The sequence below is a fragment of the Balaenoptera borealis genome, assembly GCF_965194805.1.
Source record: "Balaenoptera borealis genome assembly, chromosome: 20".
Lineage (NCBI taxonomy): Eukaryota > Metazoa > Chordata > Mammalia > Artiodactyla > Balaenopteridae > Balaenoptera > Balaenoptera borealis.
The window spans coordinates 58,924,608-58,941,753 of record NC_138879.1 but is presented as its reverse complement, the minus strand read 5'-3'; the positions used below and the strand labels follow the sequence as shown (position 1 = coordinate 58,941,753).

Here is a 17,146-nt window from a genome sequence, read left to right as displayed (position 1 = left end):
CCTTACTACTACTCACTGCACTGTTCCTGCTGTCCCAGCAGCAGCCAGGGGAGGGGTCAGAAGAGGGCCAGTGCCTCCCAGACTGTTTCCTGCCTGCTCCCCGCCAAGGCCCAACTAACAGCGCTTTCACAGACCAGGAATCTGAAGCACAGAGAAATTCAATAATTTCTCTATGTCACAAAGTTGTCAGCGGCAAAAATGGGAGAAGCTAGTGTTTTCTGTGATGCTGTGCAGCTTTCTCAGCAGGTAATGAGCTACTCTGAGGAGCTGAGATGTGCAGTGAGACCACCCATCAAAACGACCAAGGGGCTTCCCTGGTGGCACAGTGGTTAGGAATCCGCCTGCCAAGGCAGGGGACACGGGTTCGAGCCCTGGTCCGGGAAGATCCCACACGCTGCGGAGCAACTAAGCCCGTGTGCCACAACTACTGAGCCTGCACTCTAGAGCCCACGAGCCACAACTACTGAGCTCACACGCCACAACTACTGAAGCCCGCACGCCTAGACTTGTGCTCCGCGATAAGAAGCCACTGCTCGCCGCAACTAGAGAAAGCCTGAGCAAAGCGAAAGAGACCCAACACGACCAAAAACAAATAAATAAAATAAATTTTAAAAATAAATAAATGAATAAAAATAAAACATTCCTTCCTACTAATTAAAACAAAACAAACAAACAAAAAAACCACCTGGGCAGCGCTCCCTTTCTACACACCTGCACTTGCTAGTGGAAGGGGAAAAGTCAACAAGGGAGGGGGAGGCGGGGGGGGGGGCCTTTGTTTTTGTTTCTGGAAATAGATATTATACGTACGGTTTAAGAGTTTCTCAAAGTACCACAGAATACAGAGGGAAAAATCTCCTTCTCACCCTGTCCCCAGCCTCTACTCAGTTCTCCTCCCAAAAGGCAACCAAAGTTACTAGTTTCTGGAGTATCCTAGAAACAGCCTTCTGTCACACACACACACACACACACACACACACTCTTTGCCCCCTACATAAATGGGAGCAGAGTAGATAATATATTGTTCTATATCTTGCTTTTATTACTTAACATCTTAATACATCTTGACAATCATTTTCATGAGTCCATAAAGAGCTTCTTCATTCTTTCTATTGCTGTAATGTATTTCACTGTATGAATGTTCACAAATATTTTATACATTTTCCAAGTAATTCTGATCTGCATCCCTAAGAAATGCTTAGGTGATCTGTCTCTGAGCTCTCCTCCCAACTCGGACATCCTAAGTAAATAAAGCTATAAATGGAATGGAGAGGCAAAAGAAAAGATCTTAGCTCAAGGTCATCCAAATTTTTTTCCATCAGTGGCCTACATGATGAGAAATCTATAGAGTACAGTGTTGTTTTCGGGTTGTTTTATTTTCATTTTCAGCAATGATGAGTCCTGAGTTCAACATGTACATTCAATGTCACTCAAATACAAGTCAAATGATTTGTCCGTGTTTCCCTTTTATCATAACCAATCCTTCATGATGTCCCAGTTTTCTCATGTGATTTTAGTGGAGTTTAATTTGAATTATCTTAAAAATAAATTAAAGATAGTTACTATCAGCCCATCACAGGTGGTAACAAAACATCAGCAAAACTAGAGCTTAGCCCTTACTGGGATACAAATTTATTGGTCAGAGCGGGCCCTACCTCTGGTGACAAGAACTGCAGCTTGGAGCCCACCACGACCTCCTTCCTCAAAACTTACCCACAAGACACACCACAACAGTTCAGACCTTTGTTTAACCAGTGCTCTTTCTTTCCTCAAACATCTTACATGGAAGCCAAATGTATAAAATACATAATACTCTGATTCAGGGAGAACGGGGAACCTAAATCTGCCTTTTCAGCCCCCTCCCCATCCCCGTCCTGCCTCCGACCCTCACTCCAGTCCTGGCTCACCAAGACACCTCCACAGAACACTTGACAGTTTGAAAACAACTGAAGTAAAAGAATCGGTTTAAAGTGGAGGCTGAAGGGGAAGGGAAAACCTTAAATGGCAGTTTCCAATTTTAAGTTCAGTTCATAGCTCCAAAACTCATTAACTCACAGTTACATGCTTGACTCATGGACTATAAAAATTCTGTGAAATGTTTAAGAAAACTGGTCAAGGTTTTACGTGCAACAACCTCGTATCATAAACATACATAATTGTATTCTAGGATGAAAATAATATACTAAAACCAGATGTCATTGTTGTAAGTGACGAGCACACATTTTATCTGAATTTTGGAGATAAACTCAGAACTAGCCTCCAACGTTTTGCAAACAGATAATAAAATACAGTAAAATGAAATCAGTCTATTTAAATTTCTCTTTGAATCTTCCCATATTAACATAATAAAGACACACATACTCACACACAAATTTACTCAACCGGAAACTTATCTTGCAAAACAAAATTTCAAATGCAATCCTAAAAAAAAAAAAAAAAACCACCAAAAAAACAAAAAAAACAAATCCTTTCTCCCCAGGAACTCCTGGCTTTTGGCCTACAATCTTTGCATAATCAAAATGTACTTGGATAGGTTTTCAAGGTGGCCTAATCTGTCTTGGAAAAAGAGCTAAAAATATACTTCGCTGTGGAAGGACTACAGACGCCTCTTTAGATGAGCAAGAATGACTCCACCAAGGGTCACAACAGAGGTGAAGTCCACATTTCACCAAAGCAGGAAAAGGACACAATTCAATTTTCTTTTAAACTATCAAATAATACTTTTCGATACAAAAGTATGGCATAGGGGAATGGCCTCTATGACACTGCAGGTGCCAAACACTGGATACTAAACTGAGGCAAGTCGGGTCTCACTAATTCTCACAAAGCAGTTCAGCTCTAGCCCAACTCCAAAAGCCCAGGAGGCAGGGAGAGGCTAAGGACCACCCCCTGGGATATCCCAACCACCTAAGAGTCTCTGGGTTGGTGAAGGTTTGGAGAAAGCCCATCTGAGCCTATCTCGGGGTCCAGCCTCCAGGAGAGGAGACAGAGGCTAGAACCATCCAAGTGGATTCTGTAATTTGTATGAGATCAGAGTGGTGCTAAACTGGAACAGAATTTCTCCCGTAAAATAATCTAAAGCATTCTTCCCTTTGCGGGGCGGGGAGGAGTTACTCTGGGGGAATGTCATTAACAAGGTGTTTTATTTGTGGCCTCTTTTGACATAATGACATCTCACTTAGAAGACAGATTAAGGGGAGCTAAAGAAAAAGACATTTTAGACTACCCTACCCCCGATAAAATATGACAGTGAAAGGAACACATTAATATGGGCATAATCATTTGATTAATCTAAGAATACAGACATTCAATAAATAATTCTTGAGTGAAAACAACAACACTACTCTATCCCTACCTAAGGTGAGAAAGGAGAAGTTTCCAAAGACAGCGGCAGCAGGAAGACGGCAGCAGGCAGATGACTGAGAACCCTGTGGCACAGTGGCACTGAACTGACCTAATTCTCTAAATTGAGCAATATTCACTCCAGCTATAAGAATGAATACATTTCAAAGTGAAATGGACAACTATTGGGACTCCCCTGGCGGTCCAGTGGTTGGGACTTCGCCTTCCAGTGCGGGGGGTGCAGGTCGGATCCCTGGTCGGGGAGCTGGGATCCCGCATGCCTCGCAGCCAAAAAACCAAAGCATGAAACAGAGGCAATACTGCAACAAATTCAATAAAGACTTAAAAAAAAAAAAAAAAAAAAGGACAACTATTTACCAACCCTCTCCTCCATCAACACAAACAAAGAACAGGGTATTGAGATCAGAAAATTTTTAACTTTGGATGCTTGGGATTAATAGACATGACAATACCTAAGGAGAATAACAAACAGTCACCATTTATTGAGCCTTTGCTACATCCCCGGCAGTGTACTAAGAGCATGGTGTGCACGAGCTCACCTAAACCACTAGTTCTACTACTACCCCTAAGAAAGGCTTTGGAGAGGCTAAGTAACTTCTTCAAGGTAATTTTTTTAGCTCAGAGCTATCTTAAAGATAATGTTTTGCTGCCTCCCCTCTGACCTGCTAAGAGAGGCTGCTAAAGGTTAGGAAGCAAAATAAAACAAGTCTAATGAACAGACTCTACTTCTATGGTATATACCAAAATAAAGTAGAAAAAAAGCAACTGACTTAAAAGGTACTGAATTCTATACAAAAATAATAATAATAATAAACAAAACCATCAGAGACCTGTGAGGGCAGGGACCATCTCTTCTTTCCACACATGGCCTCCCCAGCACCTAACAGTTCTTAGCTCTCAACACACCCATTCCAACAGCAAGTCCTAGCCTTCCTTCCATGCCCCGCCCCCAAGCCTCCCATGCTTCTCCATCTTGACTACCCCCATCCTCATCTCTTGCTGCAAGAAACTCCTAATTGGACTTCCCACTTCAATACTTTCTCCACTCAAAAAGCCAAATGTTTTTTAAACCATAAGTCAGAACACATCACTCTTCTGCTCAAGACTCCTCAGGAGCTGCCACGCACTTCAAACAGAATCTGAACTCCTCACTGTGGCCCAGGAGCTCCCCCCCGCCCCCCCACCCCCCCTACTGCTCAGGAGGCCACAAGGAGCTTCCTTCCAGCTCCCTCACCCAGGGCCAGGCCCTTCCTTGACTCAGGCCTTTGTCCTTCTTTACTCTCTGCCTGGAATGCTCTTCCTGGCTCACCCTTGGGGCCGAGGACTCCTCAAAATTAGGTCTCAGTTCAAATGCCATCTTCTCAGAAGGGCCTTTCCCAGCCACCCTCCAGTTACCCTTTTTGTTCTTCTACAGATTAATCATAATCTGAAATGCAGTCGTTTGTTTTACTTATACTGTCTTCCCCCACTAGAATATAAACTCCCTGTGTGATTCCCTACTGTATTCGTTGGACAAAAGAAACAAGAAATGTGCAGAACTTATTTGAAGGAAAGTTTGAAAATCTACTTAAGAACATAAAAGTCTGTTTGAACAAAAGGATAGGAAGTACACAAAGGTGTCAATTTTCCTAAAATTAACCTATGAATTCAATAGTGCCAATCACTATTCAGTATTCCCGATAAAAATCTCAGCAAGATTTCTTTTTGAACCTCACAGAATGATTCTGAAGTTCATCCAGAAGAATACATAGACCAGAAGTGCCAAAGTCTGAAAAAAAAAAAAAAGAGTAATGAACAGATGACTAACCCTACCAGTATTAAAATTATAAAACAATAGTAATTTAAAGGATATGATAACATATATCAAGAAAACATAACAGATTAGAAACAGTGCCAAACATATTTAGTAAATTGATAAAAGGTGCAAATCTGCTAACTGGGGCAAAGGCTGGATTATTCACCAAATGGTGCTGACACAACTGGTTACTTCAGGGGAAAAAAACATACACACCTCTATCCCCCCAAAATATATGTCTACCTCATGTCCTATACTAGAAATGAATTCCAGATGGACCCCAAAAATTAGAAGTTTAAAAAAGGAAAAGGAAGAAAGGCAAAGCAAAAAAAAAAAAAAAAAAAGAAACAATAAAAAATTAAAATCTAAAGACTTCTTTGTTTTAAAAATACATTCAAAGGACTTCCCTGGCGGCACAGTGGTTAAGAATCCGCCTGCCAATGCAGGGGACACGGGTTCGAGCCCTGGTCCAGGAAGATCCCATATGCCGCATAGCAACTAAGCCCGTGCACCACAACTACTGAGCCTGCGCTCTTGAGCCTGCAAGCCACTACTACTGAACCCACGTGCCACAACTACTGAAGCCCATGCGCCTAGAGCCCGTGCTCCGCAACAAGAGAAGCCACCGCAATGAAAAGCCAGCGCACCGCAACGAAGAGTAGCCCCTGCTCTCAGCAGCTAGAGAAAGGCTGCACACAGCAACAAAGATCCAACACGGCCAAAAAAAAAAACAAAAAAACAAATACAATCAAGGTATACAATCAAGTATCTCACTCATGTGCCTCTCAGTTCTCCATCCTACAGCAAGCAACAAGGAATACCAGTTTCTTAGGTTTTGTTTCAGAAATATTCTATGATATAAAAGCAAATATGTACACACTATTTTTCCCCCTTAAAACAAGCAGTAGGGGGCTTCCCTGGTGGCACAGTGCTTGAGAATCTGCCTGCCAATGCAGCGGACACGGGTTCGAGCCCTGGTCTGGGAAGATCCCACATGCCGCGGAGCAACTGGGCCTGTGAGCCACAATTACTGAGCCTGCGCGTCTGGAGCCTGTGCTCCGCAACAAGAGAGGCCGCGATAATGAGTGGCCCCCGCTTGCCACAACTAAAGAAAGCCCTTGCACAGAAACGAAGACCCAACACAGCCATAAATAAATAAATAAATAAATTTAAAACAAGCAGTAGCATACTATACTTAATATTCCTCACTTTGCTTTTTCAGTTTAATGGATGAATATTTTAAATTTTAGACTAAGGAAGGTCTAAGCAGAGCATGAAACCCAGAAGCCATATACAGACCAATAATGAAAACAGCTAACATTTAGAATTTTTACTTACCATGTGCCAGCCACTATGCTAAATGTTATTTACATTATCTCCATTTCCATTCTACAAATAAGGAAATTAAGGCTTAGAGAGGTTAAGCAATCTGCCCAAGGTCACATAGCCAGCACAGTCCCAGTTGGATATATCTGACTACATAATACTACAAAAGAACAGCTGGGGGGTAGGGGGATGTGCACATACGTAAAAAGTGAATACCCTAATATGTAAACAGATCTTCAAATCAATCTGAAAAACACCAATAATCCCATCAAAAAATAACCAAAGAACAAAAGCAGATAATTTCTAAAAGAAATACAACTCCCTTCATTAAAAAATGTTCAGCGTCAGTAGCAATTGATAAAGGCCAATTAGAATCACTTTTTTTTTCCACTTTTTTTTTTTAATTAATTTATTTTTTGGCCGTATTGGGTCTTCGTTGCTGTGCGTGGGCTTTCTCTAGTTGCAGAGATCGGGGGCTACTCTTCGTTGCGGTACGCGGTCTTCTCATTGCAGTGACTTCTCTTGTTGCGGAACACGGGCTCTAGGCGCTCGGGCTGCAGTAGTTGTGGCTCACGGGCTCCAGAGCACAGGGTCAGTAGTTGTGGTGCACGGGCTTAGTTGCTCCCCGGCATGTGGGATCTTCCTGGTCCAGGGATCAAACCCGTGTCCCCTGCACTGGCAGGCAGATTCTTAACCACTGTGCCACCAGGGAAGTCCCTTTTTCCACTTCTTAAATTGGCAAAATGCTTTAATGTGTAATATCCAGTGCTGGCCAGGGTCTGGAGCATACCCATACACTGTGACAATATCCATCCAAATCTACACTATTCACATATCTGCAACACTACTTTAGAAATCTATGCTACAAAGCTGCTTGCATAAATATACAAAATAAATACACATACATACACACACACAAATAATTCACTACAGCTTTGTTTTTCTGACAAAACACTACTGGCCGGAAACTGATTAAACAAATTATAGTGTTTTCTTTTTATAAGTGAAATACTATGTAACTGTTCATGACAGAAGTAGCTCTAAAAATACCAACATGGAACAGCAGTATACACAAGAACAGCATATCATGGTCCCATAATACAGAAAATTACATACACACAGAAAAAAAAAAAAACCTGAACGAATACACAACGCTCAGCAAATTACATCTAGGAAGTGGTGCTTTCAATTTCTTTATATACTTCCATATTGCACTTCTGTAAAATAATGTATTACTTATAGTAAATAAAAGACAAGTAAAGATTTCAAAATAACACATCCCCCTTCACTCATTAAAATGGTTTTGTGTAAATATAGAGTAACTTCTTCCACCCCTCCCCTCCTGCTCAGTTTATGCCCTCCCCCCTTCGCTCCTCCTGCCCCACCCCATTCTCTCACACTCACACACTCAGTTAATGGACTACACACTCCCTACTTCTGGTATATTTACACTGTGTATATTTCAGGCTGTAACTCCTAGAAAGCACAAGTTTTGGTTTCATTCCAAATACTTAAAAGTTATCGTTATTCCAAACTAAATTAAAAGAACTTAATCAAAAGTAATACAAAGTTAAATGTCTTTGAACAGGAGTTCAAAGGCATGATGATTACTACTTAAAACATTTCAAAATTATACAAATCCCTGTGCTATTGCCAAGGGAAATGAACTGCCGAAAACAGATTACTCTGATGCTAAACTGTGTATGACAACAAAAATGTCAAGAAAAGAGCCTATCAGTTAAGTAAAGTATGGGGGGGGAGGCAATCTCTAACCATAAAGGTGACCCTCCTAACAACTTAGTCAAATTTTCCTAAAAAAAATGTAACCTCAATTTATTCTGGTTTAATTTCAGTTTATGTGTAACGAAGAAAAAAAACCAGAAAAACACCCCAAACTTTATTCCTCAAGTAGAAACTGCCGGCGGGAGGCGGGGATCAAAATAATTTGGTAATCTTAACTCTTCTCTTCCTTTGTTCTTGACTAATCTACTCAAAAATTTAATTTTTGATATAAAACTAATCAAGTACTATTCTTTCAAAGGGATCCCTTCAAAGGGATTTTATAATAATCCTATAAACCAACTATTCCTAACTCACATTTTTTCCCTAGCACTGAACTCCAAAGTTCCCTGCATATATAAATTAACCCATTTTTGTTCTAACTTTACCTGGAAATACAAATAATCTGAGATGAAGTGATTCTGCGCTTACTTTCTCTTTCTCCCAAAAATCCCAGTAAACTGAGAGAAATACTTTTTTAAAGAAATGCTTTAATAATTCACTGATAACAGATATTTTATCTCACTGACACTGGTGAATTTCTACCTGTTTTTTTATTTCCAAAAACTATTCATCATCAAGTTCCCGAATGTGTATCCGTTGGCTTCCACAGCTGCACCAAGTAACTCCAGCAGCTGAGCTGCTTTTTATGCATTCAACAAATTTCTACTACACCATTCCTGGGGACAGAGTGTTATTCTGGGAGTGGGGGCAGGGGAAGGATCAAAAATAACTGAGACACAGACATGCCCACAATGGGCTTATGGTCTAGTGGGGACTAAACGGGCATGCACATAAATAACTATGACGTTATAGCAGAGGCATAAGTTAGGCATTAAGAATTTCCAGACCATAAAACACTTTCTTCAGAGAAGAGGGAGGAGGAGGAGATTGACTTCCTGGATGAAATGATATGTGCTCAAAACCCCTCAAAAAATAGGCAGTATGTAGGTGCGGTAGAGTTTGCAAAAGTAAGGTAGGGAAATAGCATTCCAGAAAAGAGCACAGAATGGGAAAAAACAACCCTTCTTAATGCAACACAAAAGAGGCATATTATTTAACAGCCCAAGTGGAATAAAAAAACATGCCATGGGACTTCCCTGGTGGCACAGTGGTTAAGAATCAGCCTGCCAATGTAGGGGACATGGTTTCGAGCCCTGGTCCAGGAAGATCCCACGTGCCACAGAGCAGCTAAGCCCATGCGCCACAACTACTGAGCCTGCACTCTAGAGCCCGCAAGCCACAACTACTGAGCCCGTGTGCCACAACTACTGAGCCCGCAAGCCTAGAGCCCATGCTCCACAACGAGAAGCCACCGCAGTGAGAAGCCCGCGCACCGCAATGAAGAGTAGCCCCCGCGCGCGGCAACTACAGAAAGCCCACGCGCAGTAACGAAGACCCAACGCAGCCAAATATAAATTAAAAAATAAATAAAATTTATTTTAAAACACACATGCCATGCTTCAGTATTCATGTGAGGACATTAGTTTAAAAAGAATACTACGCCTTTTCCTTTAAAATAAATTTTATGGCATGAGTACCTATCGAAAACTAACATTATATATTAGTTTTCAACATGGCATTAAAAAGATAGTTCATGTTTACGCTATTTATCTAAGCTTTCATATAACAACTGAAGTTTCTCACACTTTAAAAAAAAGTCCAGAAGTTTGAGAGTAAGTGAAGCAAGCAGTAACTAATATATAAAATAATTTAACCTATCTATTTGTATCTCAGAGGTACCTAACCATTGGCATAATAAAATTTCCATCACTGTAACACTTAAATTCCATGAAACATCAGTAGGTCCAGATAACCTTAAAGACATTTCTGTTTAAGAAGACAGTCATCATAGCAGATTAAAAATGAGACAAATAGGGGCTTCCCTGGTGGCGCAGTGGTTGAGAATCTGCCAATGCAGGAGACACGGGTTCGAGCCCTGGTCTGGGAAGATCCCACATGCCGCGGAGCAACTAGGCCCGTGAGCCACAATTACTGAGCCTGCACGTCTGGAGCCTGTGCTCCGCAACAAGAGAGGCCGCGATAGTGAGAGGCCCGCGCACCGCGATGAAGAGTGGCCCCCACTTGCCACAACTAGAGAAAGCCCTCGCACAGAAACGAAGACCCAACACAGCCATAAATAAATAAATAAATAAAAATTTAAAAAAAAAATGAGACAAATAATTCCTGGTGATCATGTTACTAATGTAGACCAATACCAATTTTTTTCAAGCTATATTTTCACTGCAGAAATGTAAAGTTAGGGAAGTACCTACATTCAATATCTAAGCTGAGTGACTGACCACTCATTCCCCACCCACCCCAATTTTTGTTTTAAGTAGTAGTCAATCATCACATTGACTCATCCCATGGATTATATGGTGTCCCAGAAGGAGCTACCCTGGAAGGCAGAAGACTGGATTCTGCTACTGGCCAACAGTAACAATTTAGGCCAGACCCCTTCAATTCAGTGACCCTCAGTTTATTCACCAGTAAAACAAGTAAGACTAGATAATCTACATGACTCTACATTCTGTAACTCTATAAATTATGAGCATTTTATTTTAACCAATTTAGATTGTCTTTGAGATTATTATTAAATAAAAGTAACAGCAGCACACATGGAAGAATCAAACTGAAGAGCTCCCCAGGAACATTCTCATGGCTTTGTATGGTCTCATTTTCACATGCAAAGAGGAGCCCCTCCCCCCAAAAAAAATGTTGTATCTGAAAACAATCCAAGTAATATCCAAGTAATATTTTGACCACACAAGCTTACAAGCTTCTGGGGTAGAAAAAAATGGTAGAACAGTAAAAATGTTCAAGGAAAACCACCACCACAATAATACCAAAATAAAAAACAGATGCTCTACATACAGTTATTGCTACATGACAGAAGCTTTCATAGCTTTTCAATACTCCTAAGGAGTCCTGATAGAAAACCAATGTTTTCTTTCTTTTTTTTTTTTTTTTTTTTTTAGGGGTATCTAACACAAGATTTGATACTCTTTATTAAATTGCTATTTATTAAGATAGAATTCTCAAACTTTTTTGAGCAGCAATACTGGCATGGCTTCAAACCAGATGCACTAAGAAACTCAAAGAAATGTGAGACCTTTGCTCTTCAGAGATCCTCACAATTTAGTTGGGGGAAAATAGGCCATAAACACCGGGGAAATTAAACAGCCATAAAATAAAAATACTAGATCAATAATACAATTAAAGGGACAGGGCAGCATGACAGGAGATGCCAAGTCACCTGGAGCTGGACTGATCAGGAGAAGCTGGACTTAAAGTCAGAGGAGGGGGCTTCCCTGGTGGCGCAGTGGTTGAGAGTCTGCCTGCTAATGCAGGGGACACGGGTTCGGGCCCTGGTCTGGGAAGATCCCACGTGCCGCGGAGCAGCTGGGCCCGTGAGCCACAACTACTGAGCCTGTGCGTCTGGAGCCTGTGCCCCGCAACGGGAGGGGCCGCGATAGTGAGAGGCCCGCGCACCGCGATGAAGAGCGGTCCCCACACCGCGATGAAGAGTGGCCCCCACTTGCCGCAACTAGAGAAAGCCCTCGCACGAACCGAAGACCCAGCACAGCCAAAACAAATAAATAAATAAATAAAAATTTAAAAAGTAGCTATAAAATTTAAAAAAAAAAAAAAGTCAGAGGAGGCTGGAACGGGCAGCTCTAGACCTGACTGTCAAGGAGTATGAGGCTGTGGGGATGCATGGCTCCTAGGAGGAAACATAATAATAATATTCTATCTAAATGTACTTTTGCAACATTAAACCTGAAAAGGACAAAGTATCAATCTACAGACTGAGTTCTTTGTGCATGTAACTGATCTGGTCAACTTTATACTTCTATAGAATTTAGTAACATGCTGTAAACATACAGCATGCCACACTGGTTGAACAAGTGAATGAACTACACACCAACAGATAAGTCCAGACATAATAAATTCTGACAACCTTTGTACCGTATTCCAGTAAAATCCAGTCTCTGAAGTAAATGAACACAAGGAAGTAACTAAGTATTTGAGATCTCTACCATTCTCAGGCATCAGTTAAGAATTTGAAATTGCAATTAAGACAGGTCACAAAATACAGTTAAAACTGAACAACAAAACAAACACAAAAAACCTGAGTAACAAATAGCCTGACATTTACCTACATCAATCCCTGGCATACTGAAAGGCCTCTGCTTTTCTCCTGCAGATAACAATGGCAGGACAATCTCCCACTTCACAAAATTTACAAAAAAAAAAAAAAAAAACGCTTAAAAAAAACTTGATTAATCCAAATATGCTTGGCCTTGGAATAAATTTTACTCAAACTCAAAGATAGTTAATTCTGAGCATTCTGTGCTTTTTTAAAAAATTATGTGGGCAGGGCAAATTCTTAAGTTTTACTATATGATTAAATCCAACAAGACACCCAGTTAAAAAATATTTATTCCTGGGCTTCCCTGGTGGCGCAGTGGTTAAGAATCCGCCTGCCAATGCAGGCCACACGGGTTCGAGCCCTGGTCCAGGAAGATCCCATATGCCGCGGGGCAACTAAGCCCGTGCGCCACAACTACTGAGCCTGCGCTCTAGAGCCCGCGAGCCACAGCTACTGAGCCCGTGAGCCACAACTACTGAAGCCCGTGCGCCTAGAGCCCGTGCTCCACAACAAGAGAAGCCACCGCAATGAGAAGCCCGCGCACCGCAACGAAGAGTAGCCACCCCGCTCGCCGCAACTAGAGAAAGCCCGCACGCAACAACAAAGACCCAATCAATGTAGCCAAAAATAAATAAATAAATAAATATTTTTAAAAATGTATTCCTCATAGGTCATGGAGAGAATCACGGCTATATAAATATGTCACAGCAGGTTAGCAGGTGTATTTGGTAAGCTGTAATGCGAACACATTTCCCTAATTAGAATACAATGTTTATTCGTTCAATAAACATTTGCAGTGTCAATATCCTAGGCATTGCCTCCAAGATAAAGTCAGAGAAGGCTCCATTCCGCCCTCAATAGGAGATAAAACAGGTACGTACCTCAATACAAGGTAGAAAGTGTAAATGCCATGAGAGGAGATATGCAGCTAAAGTATTTCAGGAGAGAAGAGGGAGCTGTTACTCTGGCACAGAAATATAACCTTTTCAATCTCTGTAAAGCAATTTCATAACAGCTCTTTTAGGCTCACAGCAGCAACCTAGGAGAGCAGATGTTTTCCTGCTATCATAGATGAGGAAACAAGCAGAGAAAGACTGATCATGTTCCAAAATGACACCGTTAAAGGAGGAATCAGGACTCTTTGTATTATATTTTCTCTGGGGTAGGAGTCCAACATATGGCAAGCCTTTTGTAAAAGGAAAGAGTATTTTGGTACTGCAAGCAATCACATCCTTATGTATGTATGTGCATATTATTTATATACATGTGTGTGTGTTAACCTTGATTTCCATTAACAGGTGTGCTTAAAGCAAGGCAAAGCAACTGTGTACTATAAATATTAAAATAAATAAATAAACCTCCACTGGATTTTAACAGAATGAGAAAATAAAGACAATGTTTCTTTCTGCAACAACTTGCTTATTTCTTCTGTAATCTTCACCCATGTCTAAATAATATTCTAAAATTGGTCTGCTCCTGAGACTGGGCAAGTTAGTTCTGCCAATAAATATCTTTATGAAAGGATACATCAAAACATTTTCAAAAACTATTAAAAATTAAATAATGCCATCAACTCTTCAGTTATCCAAGAGAGAGTCACATGTGACCAATCAGCAGCAGTTATTGATCACGACATGTTGAACGAATGAATGAATATTTGTAGGCATTTTAAAATCCCAGGCCTGTTGCTCTTTACGCCACGTTCCGCCTCCAGTCACCGCCTCACCAAGGTGCACGCAAGGAATGTAAATTTCAGTACAATTAGGATATACTTGGGGAAGCAAATCTGATGCAGGTGAAAACACTAATCCCAAAGATTAGAATTACCCACACCTCTACTCTCCAAGGGTAACTCTGGAGAAGCGGCACTGTAGCATGCAACATCGGTAAAAGAAAACTGACACTTTCTGAGCACTTTTCACAAATATCACCTATTCCCACCCACACCTTTAATACACGACTATACCTAATCCGGCTAATTCGAAGAATTCAGTCTCCTCGCCACTAAAACTGACTTCTCAATTACAGTTTCTCGAATCCCTCCTCCCCCCAAAAGAGAATTCACACTAAACAGCAACGGTAAAAGGCAGAAGGTACCGGGTTCCGATCTCCACCGTCTCCCCCGCCCTCCCTTCGCCATTACACCCCAAGTGGTTTGGTCGCAAAGGTGAACTAGTTTGCTCTTCAGGCACTTGTCCACCGCTGTCACCCGCCCTGACCTCTTGCACACTCCCGGGCCGCCACCAACTCCGCCCCGGAGGGAGAGCTGGCCGCCACCTGCGCCGGCCCCACCCGCGGCCCCGGCCCGCGCCCGCCTCGGGCCCCGCAGCCCGCTCCCCGCAGGACACCCTGGGCGCCCCGGCCCGGCCGCAGCCCATTCTTCCTCCAAACTCCACGAGCCTCCCCCGCTCGCCCGGTCCCGCTCCCCGCCGCGCCCGGCTCTCCCCGGCCGCCGAGGGCAAGAGGCCGGCGGCTGGGCGGGTCCCGAGCCGCCGGGCCCGCGACGCCCCTCGCCGGCCGGAAAGCCTCCCCCGCGGCCGGTGCCCCGGAGCCCTCGGCGGCCCCGGGCTAGCGGGGGCCCGGAGGCCGGACTGAGGGCGCCGGGCCTACTCACCGGGAGCGGACGAAGCGCGGCGGCCGACGCGGCCCCGGGCCTGAGGGGCAGGACGCGGCCCCGCGCGCGACCCTGCCCGGGCGCTGGTCGGCGCGGCGAGCCGGGCGCTCACTCCAGTCGTCGCCGCCGCCGCCGCTGCTGCTTCGCCACCTCGGCCGCCATCTTGATTCAACCCCTCTCCTCCGCCCCCCCCCACCCGCCGGCCCGGCGGCCGCGGCTGAGGCTGCTCCGGCTCCTCCTCCTTCCGGAGGCTGAGAGGCCGACTCCCTCCGCTGGCCGAGCTTCCCGGCCCCCTGGCGTACCCCCTCGGCCCGGCGGCGGACCCAGGGCGCTGCCATCGCGCCCGGGACTCCCCGCGGGCGTGGGAAAGGGAAGGACGCGAGGCCGTGCCCCGGGCCTGAGAGCCCGGGCTGAGGGCAGGAGGGAAGCGGGGGCCCGGGGGGCGCGCAGCCACCCGCGCAGCTGCTTCCCGGGCTCAGGCTGCGTTCGCAGCGGGCCTGCCTGAAAGGCCGCGCGAGGCCGACCCGCCCGTGATGCCGGCCCTCCCTCCGGCCCCTCCGAGGAGCCCGGGCCCCCGCGCCCGCCAAGTGCGCTCTCGGCCTCACGCTCCCAAGGAACTGACCGGACGGGCCTCGCCACCGCATACTTTTCCGTTAGAGAAGCCGCCACTCCACATCCCAGAATTAGGGAGGAGAAACAAAGTCGGTGTTCACCGGGATAATTACGAGAAAGTCCGGGTTTTAAGAAATGAGTGATAAAATGGTGACGTAAAGACAGGAGAAACTCGCACTGAAGATATTGGGGGTTCTTTTCAGACGCTTCCCCTTAAGTACTGTGTGGACGGCAAGGGGGTCGGCTCAGCCCTGAAACCGAGCGGCCACGAGAGCTCGTAAAGGCCGCGTAAAGTAGCGGGAGCCCGTGAAGAGGTGCTGGGAGGCGTCCGTGTCAGAGCACACAGCCCTACGCTTAAAGCCTCCGGCCGTTGGAGCAGCGCAACCGGACGGATTTCCTCTCGGAACGCGGTTTCCGCGGGCGCTGGTTTCCTGTCGGAGCCGGCCCGGCGGCCGCCTCCCCTCCTGCGCAGGCGCAGTGCTTCCTCAGGGCATGGAAGTGGTGGGTCTGCTGCTGTGTTTGGCGGCGGTGGTCCTGGCATGGGGCTTCCTCTGGGTTTGGGACTCCTGGGAGCGAATGAAGAGTCCGGAGCAGCCTGGCCTGCCGGGAGCCGGAAGCCGGACTCTGTTGGTGACCGCGCACCCCGACGATGAAGCCATGTTCTTTGCTCCCACCGTTCTAGGCTTGGCCCGCCTGCGGCACCAGGTGTCCCTGCTCTGCTTCTCCTCAGGTAGGAAGCTGTAGGCGGGGCGTGGGGAGCCGGAGCTGGGAAGGCATTTAGGCGCCAACCTGTCTCAGTCGACTTCTTCCCGGAGGGGTCTCTGTCGTAGGGAGCCAGGTGAATACACTGCAGGTCCCTTCTCCGGGCGCTTCACCGAGGATCGGTGGCCCCAGCCTGAGGGCTGTAGGGCAGGCTTCCCAGGTGCGTAGGGAGGCGTGGGCAGCGTGCGAGCTCCGCTCTCCGCTAGCAGGACCCGGGAGCTCACATTTGCTTCCATTCAGTACCTACATCCGCGTTGGGAAGTGCGACTGTAATCAGTATCCTGTGGAACTTTTTCAGTTCCAGGAGGGCCAAGAATAACGACCAAACAGAATGTGGGCTGTGTCATGCCTCATCAGCCCTTCAGTCCACTTTGTGCTGGAAAGATGCATGTATCAAATTGAAGAGAGAGATCATTAGACTAGAAAATAATCTGATAGGTCATTTTAGAGTTCAACTCCACCCAGCTTTCACTGGGGCCTTTCAAGGAATTAAGTCCTTCTTTACCATACAGAAAAGATGGAATGAGAAAACAGAAATTGACCATGATACTGGATTATGGTGGAAATTGCACAGCTGTATAAATGAAATAATTGAAGTGTACATATATAATGGGTGAATTTTTATGGTATGTAAAAATCATACCTCAATAAAGCTGTTTTTAACAAATGCCCAGTGACCTCTTTTCCCATTTGGTTGTTTCGTACCAGTTCTTTTTCTCTACAGATTTTTCTCAATAAGCAC

At 44.7% G+C, this 17,146-nt stretch overlaps 2 protein-coding genes across 26 annotated transcripts in view; one reads left to right on the top strand and one right to left on the bottom strand.

Annotated features, from left to right (window-relative positions):
- NCOR1 (nuclear receptor corepressor 1) overlaps nt 1–15,789 on the bottom strand; it is a gene marked incomplete at its 3' end in the record, with an annotated part of 145,681 nt that extends 129,892 nt beyond the window's left edge. For 10 of the 21 annotated variants that reach the window (XM_082374021.1, XM_082374039.1, XM_082374025.1 and 7 more), the window contains exon 1: nt 15,031–15,190. Of the gene's footprint in view, nt 1–5,075; nt 5,095–15,030; nt 15,208–15,652 lie in introns of those variants that run through there. The other 11 variants (XM_082374030.1, XM_082374040.1, XM_082374022.1 and 8 more) reach the window with 4 other exon arrangements.
- A 342-nt stretch (nt 15,790–16,131) lies between these two features.
- PIGL (phosphatidylinositol glycan anchor biosynthesis class L) overlaps nt 16,132–17,146 on the top strand; it is a 61,948-nt gene continuing 60,933 nt past the window's right edge. For all 5 annotated transcript variants that reach the window (XM_082374163.1, XM_082374160.1, XM_082374159.1 and 2 more), the window contains exon 1: nt 16,132–16,372. In XM_082374163.1, the coding sequence (XP_082230289.1) occupies nt 16,135–16,372 (238 nt within the window). In that variant the 5' untranslated portion in view covers nt 16,132–16,134. The remainder of the gene's footprint in view (nt 16,373–17,146) is intronic.